The 19396-nt window shown below is 39.3% G+C and overlaps 1 protein-coding gene across 1 annotated transcript in view; it reads left to right on the forward strand.

The window, feature by feature from the left end:
- AVL9 (AVL9 cell migration associated) overlaps positions 1-19396 on the forward strand; it is a 55657-nt gene that overhangs the window by 5676 nt on the left and 30585 nt on the right. Inside the window, exons 2-4 of the mRNA XM_018047125.1 lie at positions 12682-12802; positions 14480-14565; positions 17693-17764. Of these exons, the coding sequence (XP_017902614.1) occupies positions 12682-12802; positions 14480-14565; positions 17693-17764 (279 nt within the window). The remainder of the gene's footprint in view (positions 1-12681; positions 12803-14479; positions 14566-17692; positions 17765-19396) is intronic.

The raw sequence follows: 19396 nt of genomic DNA on the forward strand, positions 1-19396 counted from the left end.
CAGAAATGAGATTACGTTTTCTGGCCCTCCATAGCATTTTTATGTATTGGTGGAGGTTTCTCCTTGATTTTAGCCATGCTTTTTCTGTGCTGAAATGATGAAACTTTCTCACTTTGCAGGGCTGCAACATTAACACTTAGTAGCAGTGGAATACGTATTCTTTTAGGCCTTGGCATCACAGCTAAGCAGGATAGGGGGGCAGGGGGGTCAACCTTCAAGAAATCAGGAAGATTCTTTTGTCTTAAGATTCTCCGCAGGTGGCTAGACAGTGCCTAAGAGCCTAACAGTATATAAATTTCTTTCTTTACCTTAAGTCCTTGATCCCCAGTAACCCACAAGTTACCTAAGTAATATCATGGGTAGTCTTCTCCTTGTTATCAGTGTGATTGCAGATCCGTTGCTGAGCCCAGATTTTGCTAGATATGGGGAAATTGCAGGGATGGGCACTATAACAGGAAGATGAAGACCTACCTACTGAATAATTTTTAAAAAGACTGGTCCTATTATATTCTTTGGTTGAGATGACATCAGATTAAAAACTGTTTTCGTCCTAGGATATTTTTAGAGGCTGTTATTTAAGTTGATTTTTTGGACAGTTTTTAAAATAGTATTTCAGCTGTTTTAAGAAATGACATTTCTTTTCAGAAGTAATATGTGTTCACTGTGGTAGAAAAGTGAGAATATAGAGAATAAAGAAAACTGGCAGTTAAAATCCTTTATCCTAGAGAAGTCTGCCTTGATAAATATTCCTCCATTTCTCCATTTTTTAATGAATATACATAACTTTTTCCTGGAATGTATTAAACTATAAACAAGTTTTTTGACCTGCCTTTTAAATGTAACTTTATACCATTAATATCTTCCATTTTGAGAAGTATTGAATTTTAGCATCTTAAAATAGCTAAGTGTTTTATTGAAATCTTTATTTAACTGGTCTCCTTTTTAGACACTTAAGTGGCATTCCAGTGTTTTGCTATTTTAAATAGTGCAGCAAAGAACATCATTGTGACATTGCACCATTTTTGTAAGTGTGGAGACTATTTTAAGCCATCTTTTTTTTTTTTTTTTAATGGTGAGCTTGTTAAAATAGACTTTGAAGCAGAATATCCTGAACACAATTTAAATTACTCTGGATGATTCTGTCTTCATCACAAATGTCACCGCTTATACTGTGGCATTCTGGGTTTATTTTAACATAGAGTGATTCGCACATACCTCTGACTCAGCGGGGCTTTTGATAACCAGTCTGAGAGAGGGTACTTCTCAGTGTCGACCAGAAACATAACGCTGTAGTTTTCAGCTTACCCTCCCTTCTTTCTCATATGTTGCTTCTTTTTTTGTGTGGACTGGAAGGGCATATCTACTAAATATGTATGAAATACAATGGCTTAGTCATGAATTTTGAAAGAAGACCTAAAGAATTCTCTTTTTATCCAGGGGTTCATGATAGCTAGTTAAGCTGATAGATGCTTTTCTCACTTGTTCCTGGTCGGCAGTGTTCTAGGTAATTAAATCGTCAGAAGTGCAAGTTCAGGGTAAACTGTTTGGGTGTTCAGTTAGATTTGAAAACAGCCCTCTGCACTTGTATTTTCTTAATCCAACTTGTTGTCACAAGGTTTGCTAGCTATGTATTAAGGGAATCACTGCAGAGTTGTTAATGAAACCTGTTCCTGCTCCCCTAGCCTTCACGGGTGATATTAGTAATTTGTTAGGTTCTATTTGGTGGGTATGGTACACACCCAGAAATTGAAATTTTTTATTGAACTGTTCAAAATAAATTTATGTATAACAGATTGCTAAGGTAGAGTTTATTAAAATAAATCGATTTAATCATTTCTTAAGAAGTTTTCTAATTTTTTTCCTGTAAGAAAATAATTTTTTGTCATTTTAGTATATATTCACAATAGCTTAGAGATTAATGTTCCATTTATATCATCTTATCCAGAAGATCAGTCTTCAACATTGCACCAGATTTTTTTTTAATAATTACTCTTCCTATCTTCCATTGTTATTGTTTAGTCGCTAAGTCGTGTCCGACTCTTTGCGACCCCGTGGACTGTAGCCTGCCAGGCTCCTCTGTCCAGGAGATTTCCCAGGCAAGAGTATGGGAGTGGCTTGCCATTTCCTTCTCCAGGGGCTTTGTGTATGGAATTCCTTATATCTCTTTGTAATTTCAGCTCTGCCAACTTTGTTAGAGAATAATGAGGAAGAGTGCCAGTTCTTTTCTAGCATTGAATCTTCCAGAAATTTGCAAAGGAAAGTATAACTTAGAGAAGACCTGATTTCTATGTCCAGCATTTCAAGTGAAAAACATTCTGACAGAGCCTTGGTGCCTACAATGTTTTGACTGTTAGGAAAACAAATCCCTGAGATGCTTACAAAGGAAGCAGAGAAGTGGAGCAGCTGGTTCAGAATCTCATGAAGTCCTCTCCTTCTCTCAGTAAGCCTTGTATCCTTATTGGTGGAGTCCAAGGATGTGTTTAGTTGGTGTGCTGTTTGGCACTGTGGCTTCTATGGGTCTCTGACAGTGGAGTGGTTGCATTGTTAGAGAACAAGGGTATTTTTGAAGTACTCAGAGTTCACATCAGGACACTATGTTATTGTTTTGGTTTTGTAGTTATTCATTGGTGTTTTTCCAACCTTTTGCTTCTGAAGACAAAGTAAATGGACTCTGACTAGAGGACCCCAATTTGACTTGAAAACTATGGGAAAGGGTGGTAATTTTTATTATTCCTGGAGAGTAAACATATGTCACTGTTTTTTTACATAGTTCATTTAGCATTTTGAAAAATTGTCTTTTTATTCCTGGTGGTTAGAAAATTATTATTCAGCTTTCGGGCTTCCCTGGTCTCTCAGTAGTAAAAGAATCTGCCTGCCAATGCAGGAGATGTGGGTTTGATCTCTGGGTGGGGAAGATCCCCTGGAGAAGGAAATGGCAACCTACTCCAGTATTCTTGCCTGGGAAATCCCATGGACAAAGGAACCTGGCTACAGTCCATGGGGTTGCAAAAGAGTTGGATATAACTTAGTAACTTGTTCAATCAATCAGTCGTTTCTGACTCTGCGGCTCCATGGACTGCAGCACGCCAGGCTTCCCTATCCTTCACCATCTCCCAGAGTTTGCTCAAACTCATGTCCATTGAGTCTGTGATGCCATCCAACTGTCTCGTCCTCTGTCATCCCCTTCTCCTCTTGCCTTCAGTCTTTCCCAGCATCAGGGTCTTTTCTAATGAGTCAGCTCCTCACATCAGGTGGCCAAAGTAAGGAGCTTCAGCATTAGTCCTGCCAACGAATATTCAGGGTTGATTTTCTTTGGGATTGACTGGTTTGATCTCCTTGGAGTCCAAGGGACTCTCAAGAATCTTCTCCAGCATCACAGTTCAAAGACATCAGTTCTTCAGCTCTCAGCCTTTCTTATTGTCCATCTCTCTCATCCATGCATAACTACTTGAAAACCACAGCTTTGACTATATGGACCTTTGTCAGCAAAGTAATTTCTCTGCTTTTTAATATGCTGTCTAGGTTTGTCATAGCTTTTCTTCCAAGGAGCAAGCGTCTTTTAATTTCATGGCTGCAGTCACTGTCTGCAGTGATTTTGGAGCCCCCCAAAATAAAGTGTGTCACTGTTTCCATTGTTTCCTTGTGTATTTGCCATGAAGTGATGGGACTGGATGCATGATCTTAGTTTTTTGAATGTTGAGTTTTAAGCCAGCTCTTTCACTCTCCTCTTTCACCTTCATCGAGAGACTCTTTAATTCCTCTTTGCTTTCTGCTGTTAGCGTGGTATCATCTACATATCTGCTGCTGCTGCTGCTAAGGCACTTCAGTCATGTCCAACTCTGTGTGACCCCATAGACGGCAGCCCACCAGGCTCCCCTGTCCCTGGGATTCTCCAGGCAAGAACACTGGAGTGGGTTACCATTTCTTTCTCCAATGGATGAAAGTGAAAAGTGAAAGTGAAGTTGCACAGTCGTGTCCGATGCTTACTGACCCCATTTACTGCAGCCCACCAGACTCCTCCATCCATGGGAGTTTCCAGGCAAGAGTATTGGAGTGGGTTGCCAGTGCCTTCTCTGCTACATATCTGAGGTTATTGTTATTTTTCTTGGCCATCTTGATTCCAGCTTGTGCTTCATCCAGCCTGACATTTCGCATTATGTGCTCTGCATATAAGTTAAATAAGCAGGGAAATAATATAGCCTTGATGTACTCCTTTCCCAATTTTGAACCAGTGTGTTATTCCATGTCTGGTTCTGACTTTAGCGACTAAACAACAATTCAGTTTTCACTTGTTAGCAATCATCCTTTGTCTTTTTTTTCCCTCCTCTTATCTTCTTTTATAGTTATTTAAGTGTGAAAATTTTATTGCTAATTGAGATCAAAATAGATTTTGCCATATGAGTGTTTGTTGACATAAAAAGATACTTGAAATATGTGTGATTTAATATTTAGTGTTATCCTTTCAGTTCAGTCGCTCAGTCATGTCCGACTCTGTGACCCCATGAATCACAGCACGCCAGGCCTCCCTGTCCATCACCACCTCCCGGAGTTTACCCAAACTCATATCCATTGAGTCGGTGATGCCATCCAGCCATCTCATCCTCTGTCGTCCGCTTCTCCTGCCCCCAATCCCTCCCAGCATCAGGGTCTTTTCCAGTGAGTCAACTCTTCGCATGAGGTGGCCAGAGTACTGGAGTTTCAGCTTCAGCGTCAGTCCTTCCAGTGTTATCCTTTAGGGGATATATATCAATATCATATTATGTATTAATATATACTAATTTAATATTATCTTTTTAGGGGAGCAATAGATACATTTGTTACACATTGTCTGTGCTAATACCTTACCAGATACCATGTTTGATCCCCAAATTTAAGTTAGATTTTGGGCTGTGAACTTTCACTATATAATAGGACTCTTACTGGATGATAATCATTCTAAATATTTCTGAGTCTCTGGAGATGTGCTTTGTGTTTTGTCAGTGGTTTTTCACATATACTCAAGACTGCCATATACAGTGTGCAGACCCTGTACAGCACAGCTGCAGGGGAGAGCCCTTCCAGTAGACTGCCATTGTTGGTGGGTCTCCCTAGACTATCCAGTGAGACTGCCTATATACCTGCCTTTACTTTCTGCTTAGTTTTATTGGCTTTATTGTTTAAATTGTGTTTTGATTCAACAGAGTATTATGTAAGAGTCTCAGGTAACCTCCAAGAGAATTCCTCTTAAGCCTTTGTGCCATGAATTGTATGTATGTGTGTGGATTATTTTGGATATATTGAATGGGAGCATACAGAGTATTGAGTCAGCGCTCAAAACATGTGGAAGTTACACCTTAAGATTTATAAATCCCATTAAGTGCAAATAACAGATTCACTGTTGTTTTGTTTTTCCCCACTCATCAACTGGGTATCTAACAATTTAGTCATATTCTACACTAACTACCCAGAGTTAGCCTCATACTCCACAGGTTTAAGGGCTCAGCCCCACAACATGCGCTTACTTTAGACACCAGTCCCAGGTCCCCAGGCTACCTGCATTTCTGTCCAACTTTGCTACAAATTCAGGGGTTCCCGTGTTCCCTGTTAAGATTCTGAGATTTCCTAGAGCAACTCACAAAACTCAGGAAAACACTGCTTTCTTTTACTGATTTATTTAAGGATACCTCTCTGGAATAGCCCAATGGGAGAGATGCACAGGATAAAGTATATGAGCCGAGGCATGGAACTTGCAAGACCTCTCTGGGAACAGCATCCTCCTAGCACCTCAGTGTCTTCATCAGCTGAGAAGCTTCCTGAACCTGATTGTTTGGGGATTTTATGGAGGTTTCATTACATAGGCATGATGGATTGAATCATTAGACATTGGTGATTGAACTCAATCTCCACTCCCTCTCCCCTCCCTGAGATTGAGAGGTGGAGCTGAAAGTTCCTCGCTTTGAATCAAGGCTTCCTCTTTCTGGTGACCAGGCCCCGTTCCAGAGTCATTTAGCCCCACCTAGAGTCACCTTGTTAGCTTGTTGTTGTTCAGTTGCTCAGCCGTATCTGACTCTTTGCAACCCCATGAACTGCAGCACGCCAGGCTACCCTGTCCCTCGTCAGCTCCCGGAACTTGTTCAAACTCACGTCCATTGGGTCGGTGATGCCATCCAATCATCTTGTTCTCTTTGCTCCCCTTCTCCTCCTGCCTTCGGACACTGGCGTGGTTGCAAGCATCTTCTTATGAATAACAAAAGATGTTCCTATCATTTGGGAAATTCCAAAGGGTTGTAGGAGCTTAGGGTTAGGACCAGGGACATAGGTCAAATATATATTTTTTATTACATCACACTTAACTGTCCTGTATAGGTAATAATAATGTTTTTTAAAAAGCTATAAAAATATTCAACAGTAGAGAGTTGACTAATGAAACAAAACTATATTGAAATTATTGTATATGTGTAGACACAAAGGAGTTTGTGTGGAAGTGTTATAAACTTGATTAGAAAGTTTAGCAGTCTCCAAATGCAAGGATTTGTTGGTGGCAGGTAAACCAGTAGAATTCTAGAAAGTTGCCAACACAATATAGGCAATGTTCAATTTGTAAAAAGTTGTATCACCAAAGTTGGCTGTTTGAAATTCTGAATACATATTCCCAAAGAAGCATTGTTAAAAATATTCTGGGTGCAAGTCAGTCTAAAGCTGCCTCAATTTACTCATGGAATTCTTCAAGCATATGTAGTATCTACAGTTAAAACAATTTTATGAGTTGACTATATTTTATATTCCAACTAAAGTCACTCAGAGCAGGTTTTTCTTCAGTAGAATCAGGAGAATATATTGAACATAACATAGCATCAGATATTAATTAGGCTCTGGTCACTGGTAACTTGTTAACTAAATCATCAGAAAAATAGATGTTTTCACCTCCCTTTGTTTCCAAAAAGATAGGATGGAAATAAGATTTCCTTCAGAAATTAGGAACTGCTTGTGGTTATCTTTTGCATTTTTTAAATTCTAAAAGCAGTCATTTAAAAATAAATGCCAGTTTACCTAAAAGTAAACAATAATATTTTCAACTTACCGTCAAGTGGTTTAGAAAATGTATCCGTATACACGTGCAGCACAAATAAAGCAATGACAAAAATTAGCAGTTTGTGAATACAGATGAAAGTATAAGATTGTTCAAATTTTCTATAACTTGGAAACTTTTTAAAAAGATGGGGAGAGAAAAAAGCAGGAATATTCCTTTATCTCCGGCCCTATTTACCTCTCCAGAGATAAAATCTCTATTTTAAAGATGTTTTTCAGGGATGTTTTTTGATTCATTTACAAAGATGTGCTATGTAACTGTTTGCATAAATGGGATTAGAGTAGAAGTAGGATTATATTGTATTTACTGATACCCTGCTTCCTCATTAAATTTAATAGTTGCATTAATTTCCTATTACTGTTACCACAAGCCACACACTTAAAACAATGCAAATTTATTAAGAGTTCTGGAGGTCAGAAATCTGAAATGGGTTTCACTAAGGCTAAAATCAAGGTGTTGGCAGCTCTGCGTTGCTTCAGGATAATCTGGGGGAGAATTAGTTTTCTTGCGTTTTCCAGCTTCTAGAGGTCACCTGCGCTCCTTCGCTCAAGTGACTTCTGAAGGCTCAAGTGCCTTCCTCCATCTTCAAAGCATCTTGAAGCATATCACTGTCACTGTCTCTGCCTCTGCCTCCTCTGCCTCTCATAAGGACCCTTGTGATTACATTGGGACCGCCTGGATAATCCCCATCTGGAGATAATCTTATCTGCGACATCCCTTTTTCATTGTAAAGTAAGGACAGATTCTGAGAATTAGGAGATGGACATATCTGGAGGGCTTTTATTTTACCTACTTTACAGTATATCATACCTGTCTTGCTTTATCTATATATATAAGTCTACCATTCTTTTTAACAGCTGGAGAGAACTGATGTAAAATCTCATTGACCAATCCTCTGATGAATATTTAGGTTTCCAGTTTTTATGCTACAGTAAGTCATATCACTGTGAACATTTTTGTACTTCTCCATGTGAACATCTGTGTGTATTTGTGGAATAAATTCCTAAAATAGAACTTAAGTTAGAGTAAATGTATTACTGATTTGATAATTCTGCCAAATAGCCACCCAGACTGCTGTACCAATTTATAGTTGCACAGCCAAACCCCATATTCTTGTCAGCACAAAGTGTGAATAATTTTTTTCATGTTTTTTAATAATGAGTAAAAATTTTGAAATTCCTTTCCTATGTTTAAATAGGAGATTGAGCACTGTTGTACTACTTGCTTTTGGAATTTTCACGATTAAAGTTGTCGAATGAAAAAAGAAGGCACAACATAAGAGTTGTGAGTTAAATTTTATTTGGGGGCAAAATGAGGACTATAGCCCTGGAGACAGCCTCTCAGAAACGTCTGAGGAACTGCTCTGAAGAGGTAGCTGGGGAGGTCAGTATGTATACCAATACTGTGTGATTTTGGTGAAGGGGGGATACATGGAATTAAGCACACATTTGGCAAAGGGTTACTGCTAGTCACAAGGAGCAGATATCCTTGTCAATGATTTTAGTGCTTTTCTAGGTATAATTTAAAATTATATCTGAATTTTAAGATTTTAGCTGTAAGAATTTAGGCTCATAAATATTCTGAAAATATCTGACAGCCTGCTCTGCCAGTTTTTCTGAGAGCACAGAGTGCCTCATTCCTAATCTCTGCCCTAAATTCCATTCAGACTATGTTGAAGGTCCATGACTGAAGTGGTTAGTGACCTAATCCTTGTAGAGACAGGTTTCAAGTGATAATTTTTAGTTGGCAAAAACTTTTTGGATCATGAAGAGCAACATACTTCTTGATGTACTTGTGATAATTTGAATCCATGATGCTCATATTTATTAAAAAGCATGTTTATTCCATACTAAATGTTTTTAAAGTAAACACTATACATTAAAATTAGTGGTTTTTCAAATGAAATTATTTTGTAATAATTACCAAGTCTTCCTATGTTAAGTATTATATATTGGACTTTAGTGTTTACATAAAATACAATAATTTATTTCCTTGGTGTTTTGTGTGTGGGCGGGGCGGGAGGTGGTTGTTTTTCCTGTTAAACCAAGGATTCTGAGTTGGTAATTTTTTTTCTTTTTTAACTTTGTAACTACCAGATTCATGGCTTCAGGTTTGAACTTACATCCTTCTCTTGATGGCACATTTTGCCTTCCTTACACTTTGAAGAATTGCCAGTATAAAACTGGTATGATAGAGAAGACACAGAGAGATGTGAAGGTAGCCTGAGATTATTTATGCCTCCAGTTAACTGATATTAAATAACTGATCTTGGAGAGAAAGTTTGACTCCATAAATCAAACCTTTGAAAAATCCTTTCAAACTGAAATGTTGATTGCTTCTGGAGGTGGGGGGCAGGGAAATTTAAACATTTCAGTATGGCACAAGATTACTTGTTAAAAATAATCATTTTTAAAGCCCTTTTATAATCAGCTCTCATATGACTAGTGGCACCTTGATTACCTTAAATGTAGGAAAATCAGCCATCATGTCCTTCCACATTAAAAGTGAGATCTAAAAGTGATTCTCATCCTTATGTTGTTCCAACTTTAGTGTATTTATTACTGATGTAATGCAAATCCCTTTTAAAAAAAGTATGTTTTGAAAGAAAATTAAATGTAAGTCAGTGTGATACAGTCCAGGTATTCAGCATTGAATTTTGTCAGCTCTCACTGAGATAACCAAAAGATAAAGAAGCAGAGGGAAGAATGCTGGTAAACCTGGGGAATGCCAGAAACTGGCGGCTTCTGATAAAAACCGTTATTTCTATAAGATACAGTATTAGACGTCATTGATCAGTTCTCAGTCTTGGGGCAAAAAATAACCTAAAGTGGTAGTTAATGCCCACTCATCCCCTAACAGCTCATTGAAACCATAAGCTCCAGTATTGGGAGCAAGGGAGTCAGCTGATGAGAAGCAAAGCTAGATCTTGACTCAGCTTCTCAGGCTCCTTTGTTGACTCTCTCCTACTCAGTTCAAGAGGATATTGGTTTTTCTCAGGGCTCCCTGTCTTCAGTTACCATCTATTTGGTTCAGTTCAGTTCAGTTCAGTCACTCAGTCGTGTCCTACTCTTCGTGACCCCACGAATAGCAGCACGCCAGGCCTCCCTGTCCATCACCAACTCCCGAGTCCACTCAAACTCATGTCCATCAAGTTGGTGATGCCATCCAGCCATCTCATCCTCTGTTGTTCCCTTCTCCTCCTGCCCCCTATCCCTCCCAGCATTCAGGGTCTTTTCCAATAAGTCAACTCTTTGCATGAGGTGGCCAAAGTATTGGAGTTTCAGCTTTAGCATCAGTCCTTCCAGTGAACACCCAGGACTTTAGAATGGACTGGTTGGAACTCCTTGCAGTCCAAGGGACTCTCAAGAGTCTTCTCCAACACCACAGTTCAAAAGCATCAATTCTTCGGCGCTCAGCTTTCTTCACAGTCCAACTCTCACATCCATACATGACTACTGGAAAAACCATAGCCTTGACTAGATGGACCTTAGTCGGCAAAGTAATGTCTCTGCTTTTAAATATGCTGTCTAGGTTGGTCATAACTTTCCTTCCAAGGAGTAAGCGTCTTTTAATATCATGGCTGCAATCACCATCTGCAGTGATTTTAGAGCCCCCCAAAATAAAGTCTGACACTGTTTCCCCATCTATTTCCCATGAAGTGATGGGACCAGATACCATGATCTTCGTTTTCTGAATGTTGAGCTTTAAGCCAACTTTTTCAGTCTCCTCTTTCACTTTCATCAAGAGGCTCTTTAGTTCCTCTTCACTTTCTGCCATAAGGGTGGTGTCATCTGCATATCTGAGGTTATTGAGATTTCTCCTGGCAATCTTGATTCCAGCTTGTGCTTCTTCCAGCCCAGCATTTCTCATGATGTACTCTGCATATAAGTTAAATAAGCAGGGTGACAATATACAGCCTTGACATACTCCTTTTCCTATTTAGAACCAGTGTGTTGTTCCATGTCCAGTTCTAACAGTTGCTTCCTGACCTGCATATGGGTTTCTCAAGAGGCAGGTCAGGTGGTCTGGTATTCTCATCTCTCTCAGAATTTTCCACAGTTTATTGTGATCCACACAGTCAAAGGCTTTGGCATAGTCAATAAAGTAGAAATAGATGTTTTTCTGGAACTCTCTGTTTAGAATGGACTGGTTGGATCTGCTTGCAGTCCAAGGGATTCTCAAAAGAGTCTTCTTCAACACCGCTCTGCATTCACATGCTTATATCTTTCCTTTTCTCCTTTGCTTTTTGCTTCTCTTCTTTTCACAGCTATTTGTAAGGCTTCCTCAGACAGCCATTTTGCTTTTTTGCATTTCTTTTCCACGGGGATGGTCTTGATCCCTGTCTCCTGTACAGTGTCACAAACCTCCATCCATAGTTCATCAGGCACTCTGTCAGATCTAGTCCCTTAAATCTATTTCTCCCTTCCACTGTATAATCATAAGGGATTTGATTTAGGTGATACCTGAATGGTCTAGTGGTTTTCCCTACTTTCTTCAGTTTAAGTCTGAATTTGGCAATAAGCAGTTCATGATCTGAGCCACAGTCAGCTCCCGGTCTTGTTTTTGCTGACTGTATAGAGCTTCTCCATCTTTGGCTGCAAAGAATATTATCAGTCTGATTTCGGTGTTGACCATCTGGTGATGTCCATGTGCAGAGTCTTCTCTTGTGTTGTTGGAAGAGAGCGTTTGTTATGACTAGTGGGTTCTCATGGCAAAACTCTATTAGCCTTTGCCTTGCTTCATTTCGTACTCCAAGGCCAAATTTGCCTGTTACTCCAGGTGTTTCTTGACTTCCTACTTTTGCATTCCAGTCCCCTATAATGAAAAGGACATCTTTTTTGGGTGTTAGTTCTAAAAGGTCTTGTAGGTCTTCATAGAACAGTTCAACTTCAGCTTCTTCAGCGTTACTGGTCTGGGCATAGGCTTGGATTACCATGATATTGAATGGTTTGCCTTGGAAACGAACAGAGATCATTCTGTCGTTTTTGAGATTGCATCCAAGTACTGCATTTCGGACTCTTTTGTCGACTATGATGTCTACTCCCTTTCTTCTGAGGGATTCCTGCCTGCAGTAGTAGATATAATGGTCATCTGAGTTAAATTCACCCATTCCAGTCCATTTTAGTTCTCTGATTCCTAGAATGTCGACGTTCACTCTTGCCATCTCCTGTTTGACCACTCCCAATTTGTCTTGATTCGTGGACCTAACATTCCAGGTTCCTATGCAATATTGCTCTTTACAAAAGCATCAGACTTTGCTTCTATCACCAGTCACATCCACACCTGGGTATTGATCTATTTGGTAACAACTCCCAAACGTATATCTCCAATTCAGTCACCATCCCCACTACACCCTACCCTTAAACACGTCAAAATTAAACTCCTTTAAATCAAAAAAGGGGAAAGGCTTACTTTTTTTTTTCCTTCTTCTTATCCTCCTTTTTTCTTTTTCTTCTTCTATACCAGTAGGTTTGTTGATATTGTCAAATGGCATCAACAAGCATGGCTTATCCTTACTTCTGTCATTGAGAGTTTGAAAGCATTTTTGCCTGTCGAGGTATAACTTTCCCTTTGATCTTCACCCTGTTGGCTAACATTCCTTCCCATTTTAGGTCGAGTTCTCTTACCCACCCCTGATTCCAGGAGATGGACATGATAGTCACAGCTTACCTGAAGAATGGAAGTACTTGCCCTTCCTTGCCTTACCAGATGGCGCACACAACTACCAAGAAGGTATGTAAACAGACAGTGGAGCAATCAATAGATGCCTTTCTTGTTTTTGTTTTTTTTTCAAAATTGCTCCGACGTCTTAGAGTCTGAGTACTGGTAATGAAAGACATTTGGCCTAGTGATGGTTCATAAAATATTTAAGTGCTTGTTTGAAGAGGACTAGTGAGTTATTTATACCAGAGGATCTGCAGAAGAGTACCAGGCTTATATCGGCAATGGTTGGTGAACACTGGCCACTCTTTTGCCAAGAGCTCTGGCCAAGGTAAGTGATTAGCCATATTAGGACGGCTGCTATTGGTAGCACTTTCTGTATTTAAACCTCAGACTCCTCTCAGAGACAAACTCAGGAAGGTTACCTGGACCAGCTGCAGGCTGATTGAAGCTCTAGCTACAGGTTTACTAGCTTCATCTTCCAGTGCCCACCTGAAAACACCTGGGGTTGTTTTTCCTCTCCTGAAGCATTGCCGTCACAGTCTGCTTAAAAGTTTTCACGCGTGAGGAGCGTGTTAACACCCTCAAAGAAAGCAGCGCTGTGAAGTTAGTATGGAATCTCCTATCACCCTATACATGAGTGCTTTGAATGGCTTAATGAAGAAATATGCTTTATCATGGTTTTATAGGCTCTTCTAAGACACCAGATTAAACTTGGTTTGGTTGCTTGTTTTTCTAAAATTTATTACTTTTTGTATGAAATGAGGCAAATTCTACTATGCAGTTTAACATAAAATTTAAATGCTGTATTTTTAACCTCACAAACCTTTTTAACTTTTTATTTTTGTATTGGGGAATAGCCAATTCACAAATCTTTTTGTAAAAATATTCTTAGTATGAGAGCTTTTAAACATACAGAAAAGTTAGAAAAATAGTAAATATTTGACAGATTTTCTTTATATGTCTACGGTTTTGCCTATATTATACTTCCCTGGTGGCTCAGATGGTAAAGAATCGGCCTGCAACGCTGGAGACCCAGGTTTGATGCCTGGGTCAGGAAGATCCCCTGGAGAAGGGAATGGCTACCCACTCCAGTATTCTTGCCTGGAGAATCCCATGGACAGAGCAGCCTGGCAGACTATAGTCCATGGGGTTTCAAAGAGTCAGACATGACTGAGCAACTAACACTTTCATGGTTTTGCCTGCACTATTTGAAAGTCAGTTGTAAACATCATGACGCTTTATCTGTAAATACTTCAGCCTGCATTTTCTAAAAGTAAGATCATTCCTGGGATGACTTTGGATTTGACCTTTACCACAGCTAAGAGATTTAACAGTAATTCCATAATACCACCTTATATCCAGCCTACATTCAGATTTCCTTAATTGTCCTAAGAATTTCCTGGATCTGTTCAAAATTTCTGTGTTGCCTTTGGTTGATAGGATTCTTTACTTTCTTTTAATCTGGGATAATCCTGTAAAATAAAGTATTTTCTGAGAAAGGCAACTGTAGTCTCAATTCATCCTGTTACAATTCAGCCTCTAGAGCTTTTTGTGTGGTGAGTATACACTGAAAGGCAGAGAGAAGAATTCCAAGAAACCAGTGGTTTGATGCTAGAAATAAATCTGACATGGGTTCCTGTTACTTCATCATTTTTGTTTCAATGACTGCATTATACTAATGTCAGAGTTGATTATTAAATACAAGTAATCTACTTTGGTATTTACATTTTTCTGTATATCTCTTAGATACTGTGTTTTTTCACTTGCCACCCAGAAATGGAAATGGAGCCACTATATATGGTATCTCTTGCTATCGACAGATTGAAGCCAAGGTAAGACAGTTAAAATCAAAACCAAAAAAATACTTGAAAACTCCTTGTACTGGCCACTTAAGATGTAGAACTTGGGGAAATACATATGCCTTTATTTTTCATGTGGTACCTGTAATATTGTTTTAAATTTTTACAAACTGTGTAGCTGTTTTCTCTACTATACCAGTTAATTCACATGAATGTTTTTCTAAGTTGAGATTAGTGACTATATTTGTATCATAATGTTTGGTACATTGTTTTTAGATAGTGATACCTAAACTATCCATTTATCTTCAGAATACTGTATTTCAATTACATGGTATCCTTGAGTTTTCTATTTCTAATGTTTGGTATGAAAACTTAAAAAAAACGAACGATAATGAGTGTTTTTCTTTTTTTCAGAAACTTTCTAGAAGTAGTGGAAAGTACTGACCGTAGCTGCAAACTACTCACAAGTTATCTTAATTATCTATAATTAAGATTTTGATCATTCTTAAACTTACCTGCCCTCTTAATGCCTAACTTAGTATAATAGCTCTGACTAACAAATTCAAATAAACCAAGATGGGTAGCTTCCCCTTTCCTGCTTTGTTTCTGAGCACCACCATTCTTTTTGCAGGGTGGATACCCTTTCTGAGTAGATCGCTTTCCTTTTATGAAATCATTAATAACTCTGAAGTAGTGGTACTGGTATGTGTCAGTCACGTACAACTCTTTGTGACCACACAACTGTAACCCGTCAGGCTCCTCTGTCCATGGAATTCTCCAGGCAAGAATACTGGAGTGGGCCAATATTGTAAAGTAATTAGCCTCCAATTAAAATAAATTAATTTAAAAAAAAGAATACTGGAGTAGGTTGCCATTTCCTTCTCCAGAGTCTCCTGCATTGGCAGGCAGATTCTTTACCACTCGTGCCACTTAGGAAGCCTGAAGTAGTTCTCAGCTGCACATTGGAATCACCTGGAGAGTTTTAGATAAGTAGGGATGACTGGGTCCCCACTCCAGAGATTCTGAGTTAATGTTCTGGCATCAGGAGTATTAAAAGCTCCCCAGGTGATTCTCATATTCAGGGCAGATGTGAACCACTGCTCTAAAACAATCGTTTTTAACCAGAACTACTTGGAAACTTTTTAATTATAAGCATAATTGCTGGGCCTTTCCTTCTACAGACTGAATTAGAATCTCTAATAATTGATCCTAGGCAATCACAAAGTTTCAAAAGCTTCCTCAGGTGGACAATTAACTTAGTCATAAAAATTTTTCTTTTAATTTTTATAATGAACGTTTCAAACACAGATAAGAATGGTACAATAAATACCTGTATACCCAGCCATCTGCAGTCAGCAGTCGTTAATATTCTACTACATTTGCTTTGTGTGTGCTTCCCTGAACCATTTGAAAGTAATAAGTAAATTCCAGCATAAACAAGCTAGTTAACTACATGAAATAACCCTCCACGCACAGGGCCTAGAACCGAGGACACACGTTGTAAATGTTTTTGGTTCAGGTGAATGAATGCTGTGCTTAATTGCTCAGTCGTGGCTGACTCTGCAACCCCATGCACGTAGGCAGCCAGGCTCCTCTGTCCATGGGGATTCTCCAGGCAAGAATACTGGAGTGGGTTGCCATACCCTCCTCCAGGGGATCTTCCCAACCCAGGGATCGAACCCTGGTCTTCCGTATTGCAGGTGAATTCTTTACCATCTGAGCTACCAGGAAAGCCCAAGACTCCTGGAGTGGGTAGCCTGTCCCTTCTCCAGGGGAACTTCCTGACCCGGGAATCGAACCAGGGTCTCCTGCATTGTAGACAGATTCTTTACCAGCTGAGCTACCTGGGAAACCCTTCAAGTGAATAACTGAATTTAGAGATAAAGAAATCTGAGAATTTGTATTTTATTTCTTCACATACTGACCCTTGCACATTGATATTACTAGATGACATGAATCAAGCTGCTGCCTTTTCTTGGAAATCTGTTCCTTTTACCACCTTTTACCCCTGTAAATTGTATGTGTGTATTAGTCGCTCAGTTGTATCTGACTCTTTGCAACTCCATGGACTGTAGCCTGCCAGGTTCCTCTGTCCATGGAATTTTCCCAGCAAGAATACTAGGATGGGTAGCCATTCCCTTCTCCAGTAAGTTGTATAATCACAGTACAATTATTTCTCCAGTGCTGTTGTTATTAACAGCGGTTCTCATGCTCTGCCTAGACATCCTTAAAATGGCACTCCATACTGCCTGTCTCCCTTACCTCCTGAGTCTGACCCACTTCTTTTAGGGTTGCCTGTTTCTCCAAGTTGTTGTCTCCTTATCTGATAACTAGACAGATAAATCAGACATCAGAGGCCCTAGAGCCTAGGAGAAAGCCTTTCATTCCCTTTGAACAAAGGTGAGACCTAATGGATGAATCCAGTAAAGGTAAAGAGGTAGAAGCAGATTGAAGAAAGACTCTGCTCTCAGTGTATTTAACAACAGATCATCAGTTCTCAGGCAGTTCTCAGGAAGACACAGATCCGAGGAGATGTCAGGCAGTACACGAGAAGGGGGAGAGTCACTCTTGCTGCCCTCACAGCTTTTCCTGGGGTTGATAAGTCTTGTTTCCTAGCAGAGAACTGCAGAAATCTTATGTGGTCATCCTCAAAATCACCGGGACCTGAGTTACGGCTCAGAACTGGACTACAGTAGGATACAGGTGTGCCAGGACAGACTCCCAACAGTGGAGAATTACCAGCATAACAAAACTGCTGACGATTCTTCCATCTCTGAAGAAACAAGCTCTTAAACTGTCCCCTTCTCACCAGAAACAAAAGTCTCTGAAAGGGGTATCCATTTTAAAACTGGAACCAAGGATGACTGGTTTGCATTATGGTTGTGGCAATTTATACATAAAGTATTCTCCACCAGACTGTAAATTCCTTGAGAGCAGAGATGGTCTCTCACTGTTACATTCCCATTGCCTGCCAGAGTCTAACAGAGTGTTCTGGTTGACGTTTATTCATTCAATAAATATCTTCTGAGATTCTCAGTAAGTACTTTTAAATTTATTAAGCACAAGTATTTTTTTTCTGATTGCTAGCTTATATTGAAACACAATGATTTTTAAATATTTCTGTGAAAATTTTCTAATAATGACTATTTGTTTATAATAGGCATTGAAAGTACGACAAGCAGATATCACCAGAGAGACTGTTCAAAAAAGTGTCTGTGTCCTAAGCAAGCTGGTAAGTAACTGAATAAGCTGTTAATATCAAACACTCATGGCAGCTTTTTACTTGACAATGAAGCATTATTGGAATGAGGAGAGGGACTTCCCTGGCCGTCCAGTGGTTAAGACTGTGCTTCCACTGTGGGGGTTATGGGTTTGATCCCTGGTCTGCAAACTAGATCCCATAGGCCACAACTACGACCCGGCACAGCTAAATAGATAAATATGTTAAAAATAATTTAATCATATGGACCTTACTAATAGGATCTGAAGGATCAGGGTATTTCTTCCAAGATAGTAATTTGACACATAGGGCAAGAATAGTCTCCTAGAAAAGAAATGATTATAAAAGATTTTAGTATCAGAAAATTGGTAGATTGCTAATCTGATTCCTGTACACAGTTTCTTGAAGGGTAGCCTGAGAAAATATATATCAGTGAATTTTTTTTATACTGGACCAGACGACCAGTGTATAGGAGTGCTGAATGTTGGACGAATACACCATTTTGAAAGGCTTCCTGAACAATCATTCTTCAAAGAACAATAATAATCATAAGGGTGCCATTTATCAAGTGCCTATATGTCAAATATTCTATAGCAGGCACTTTTTAGATAGACTTGTCATTTTAAACCTCATAAGAAGAGAGATCTAAGTATTTACTGTCCTTGTTTCACAAATAAAGTTACATATCAGACAAAATATGTCTTGCAGAGACATGTAACTGCTAATGATAAAAGTGCAGTGAAAATCCATTTTTCTCGGACAGATAAAACAGGCAGGGAGATGGAGAGAGCTGGCTCACACAGAAACATCTGATGGTTCATAGTGCCTTTTAGCCTATATGTAAAAATATGTTTAGATAGTAATAATGATATATTAACCAGGATTTTTGTTGTTGCCTGCCAGAGTCTAGCACAGAGTGCTCTGGTTGATGTTTATTCATTCAATAAATATCTTCTGAGATTCTCAATCAATACTTTTAATTTACTAAGTGCAAGATCTTTTTTTTTCTGATTGCTATCTTATATTGGAACATAATGATTTTTAATGACTTTTGTTGTTGTTTTAGCCGCTAAGTTGTACAGCCTCAGGGACTGTAGCCCGCCAGGCTCCTCTGTCCATGGGATTTTCCAGGCAAGAATACTGGAGTGGGTTGCCATGTCCTCCTCCAGGGAATCTTCCCGACAGGGATTGAACCCACATCTCCTGCATTGGCAGGCGGATTCTTTACCACTGAGCCACCAGGAAAGCCCATTAACTTGGATACTGGAGGATAAAACTATTCCAGTATTACTTGTTTTAACTAGTTAGAGAATATATATAGCATTAGTGTCTGCATCCTGAAAAGGGCATAGAAACCAGAAAACATCTAGAAAAGAACATTTTATTGTTGTTCAGTCGCTGGGTCGTGTCCAACTCTTTGCGATCCCATGGACTGCAGCACATCAGGCCTCCCTGTCCTTCACTATCTCCTGGAGTTTGCCCAAATTCATTGAGTCAGTGATGCTATCCAACCATCTCATCCCCTGCCACCCTCTTCTCCTTTTGCCTTCAATCTTTCCCAGCATAAGAAAAGAACATAAAAGGATGGAAATGGTAGGAAGAGGGTTTTAAATAGGTAAGAATTAAGGAGTAACTTTGTTTTCA

Source organism: Capra hircus, chromosome 4 (genome assembly GCF_001704415.2).
Source record: "Capra hircus breed San Clemente chromosome 4, ASM170441v1, whole genome shotgun sequence".
Classification (NCBI taxonomy): domain Eukaryota; kingdom Metazoa; phylum Chordata; class Mammalia; order Artiodactyla; family Bovidae; genus Capra; species Capra hircus.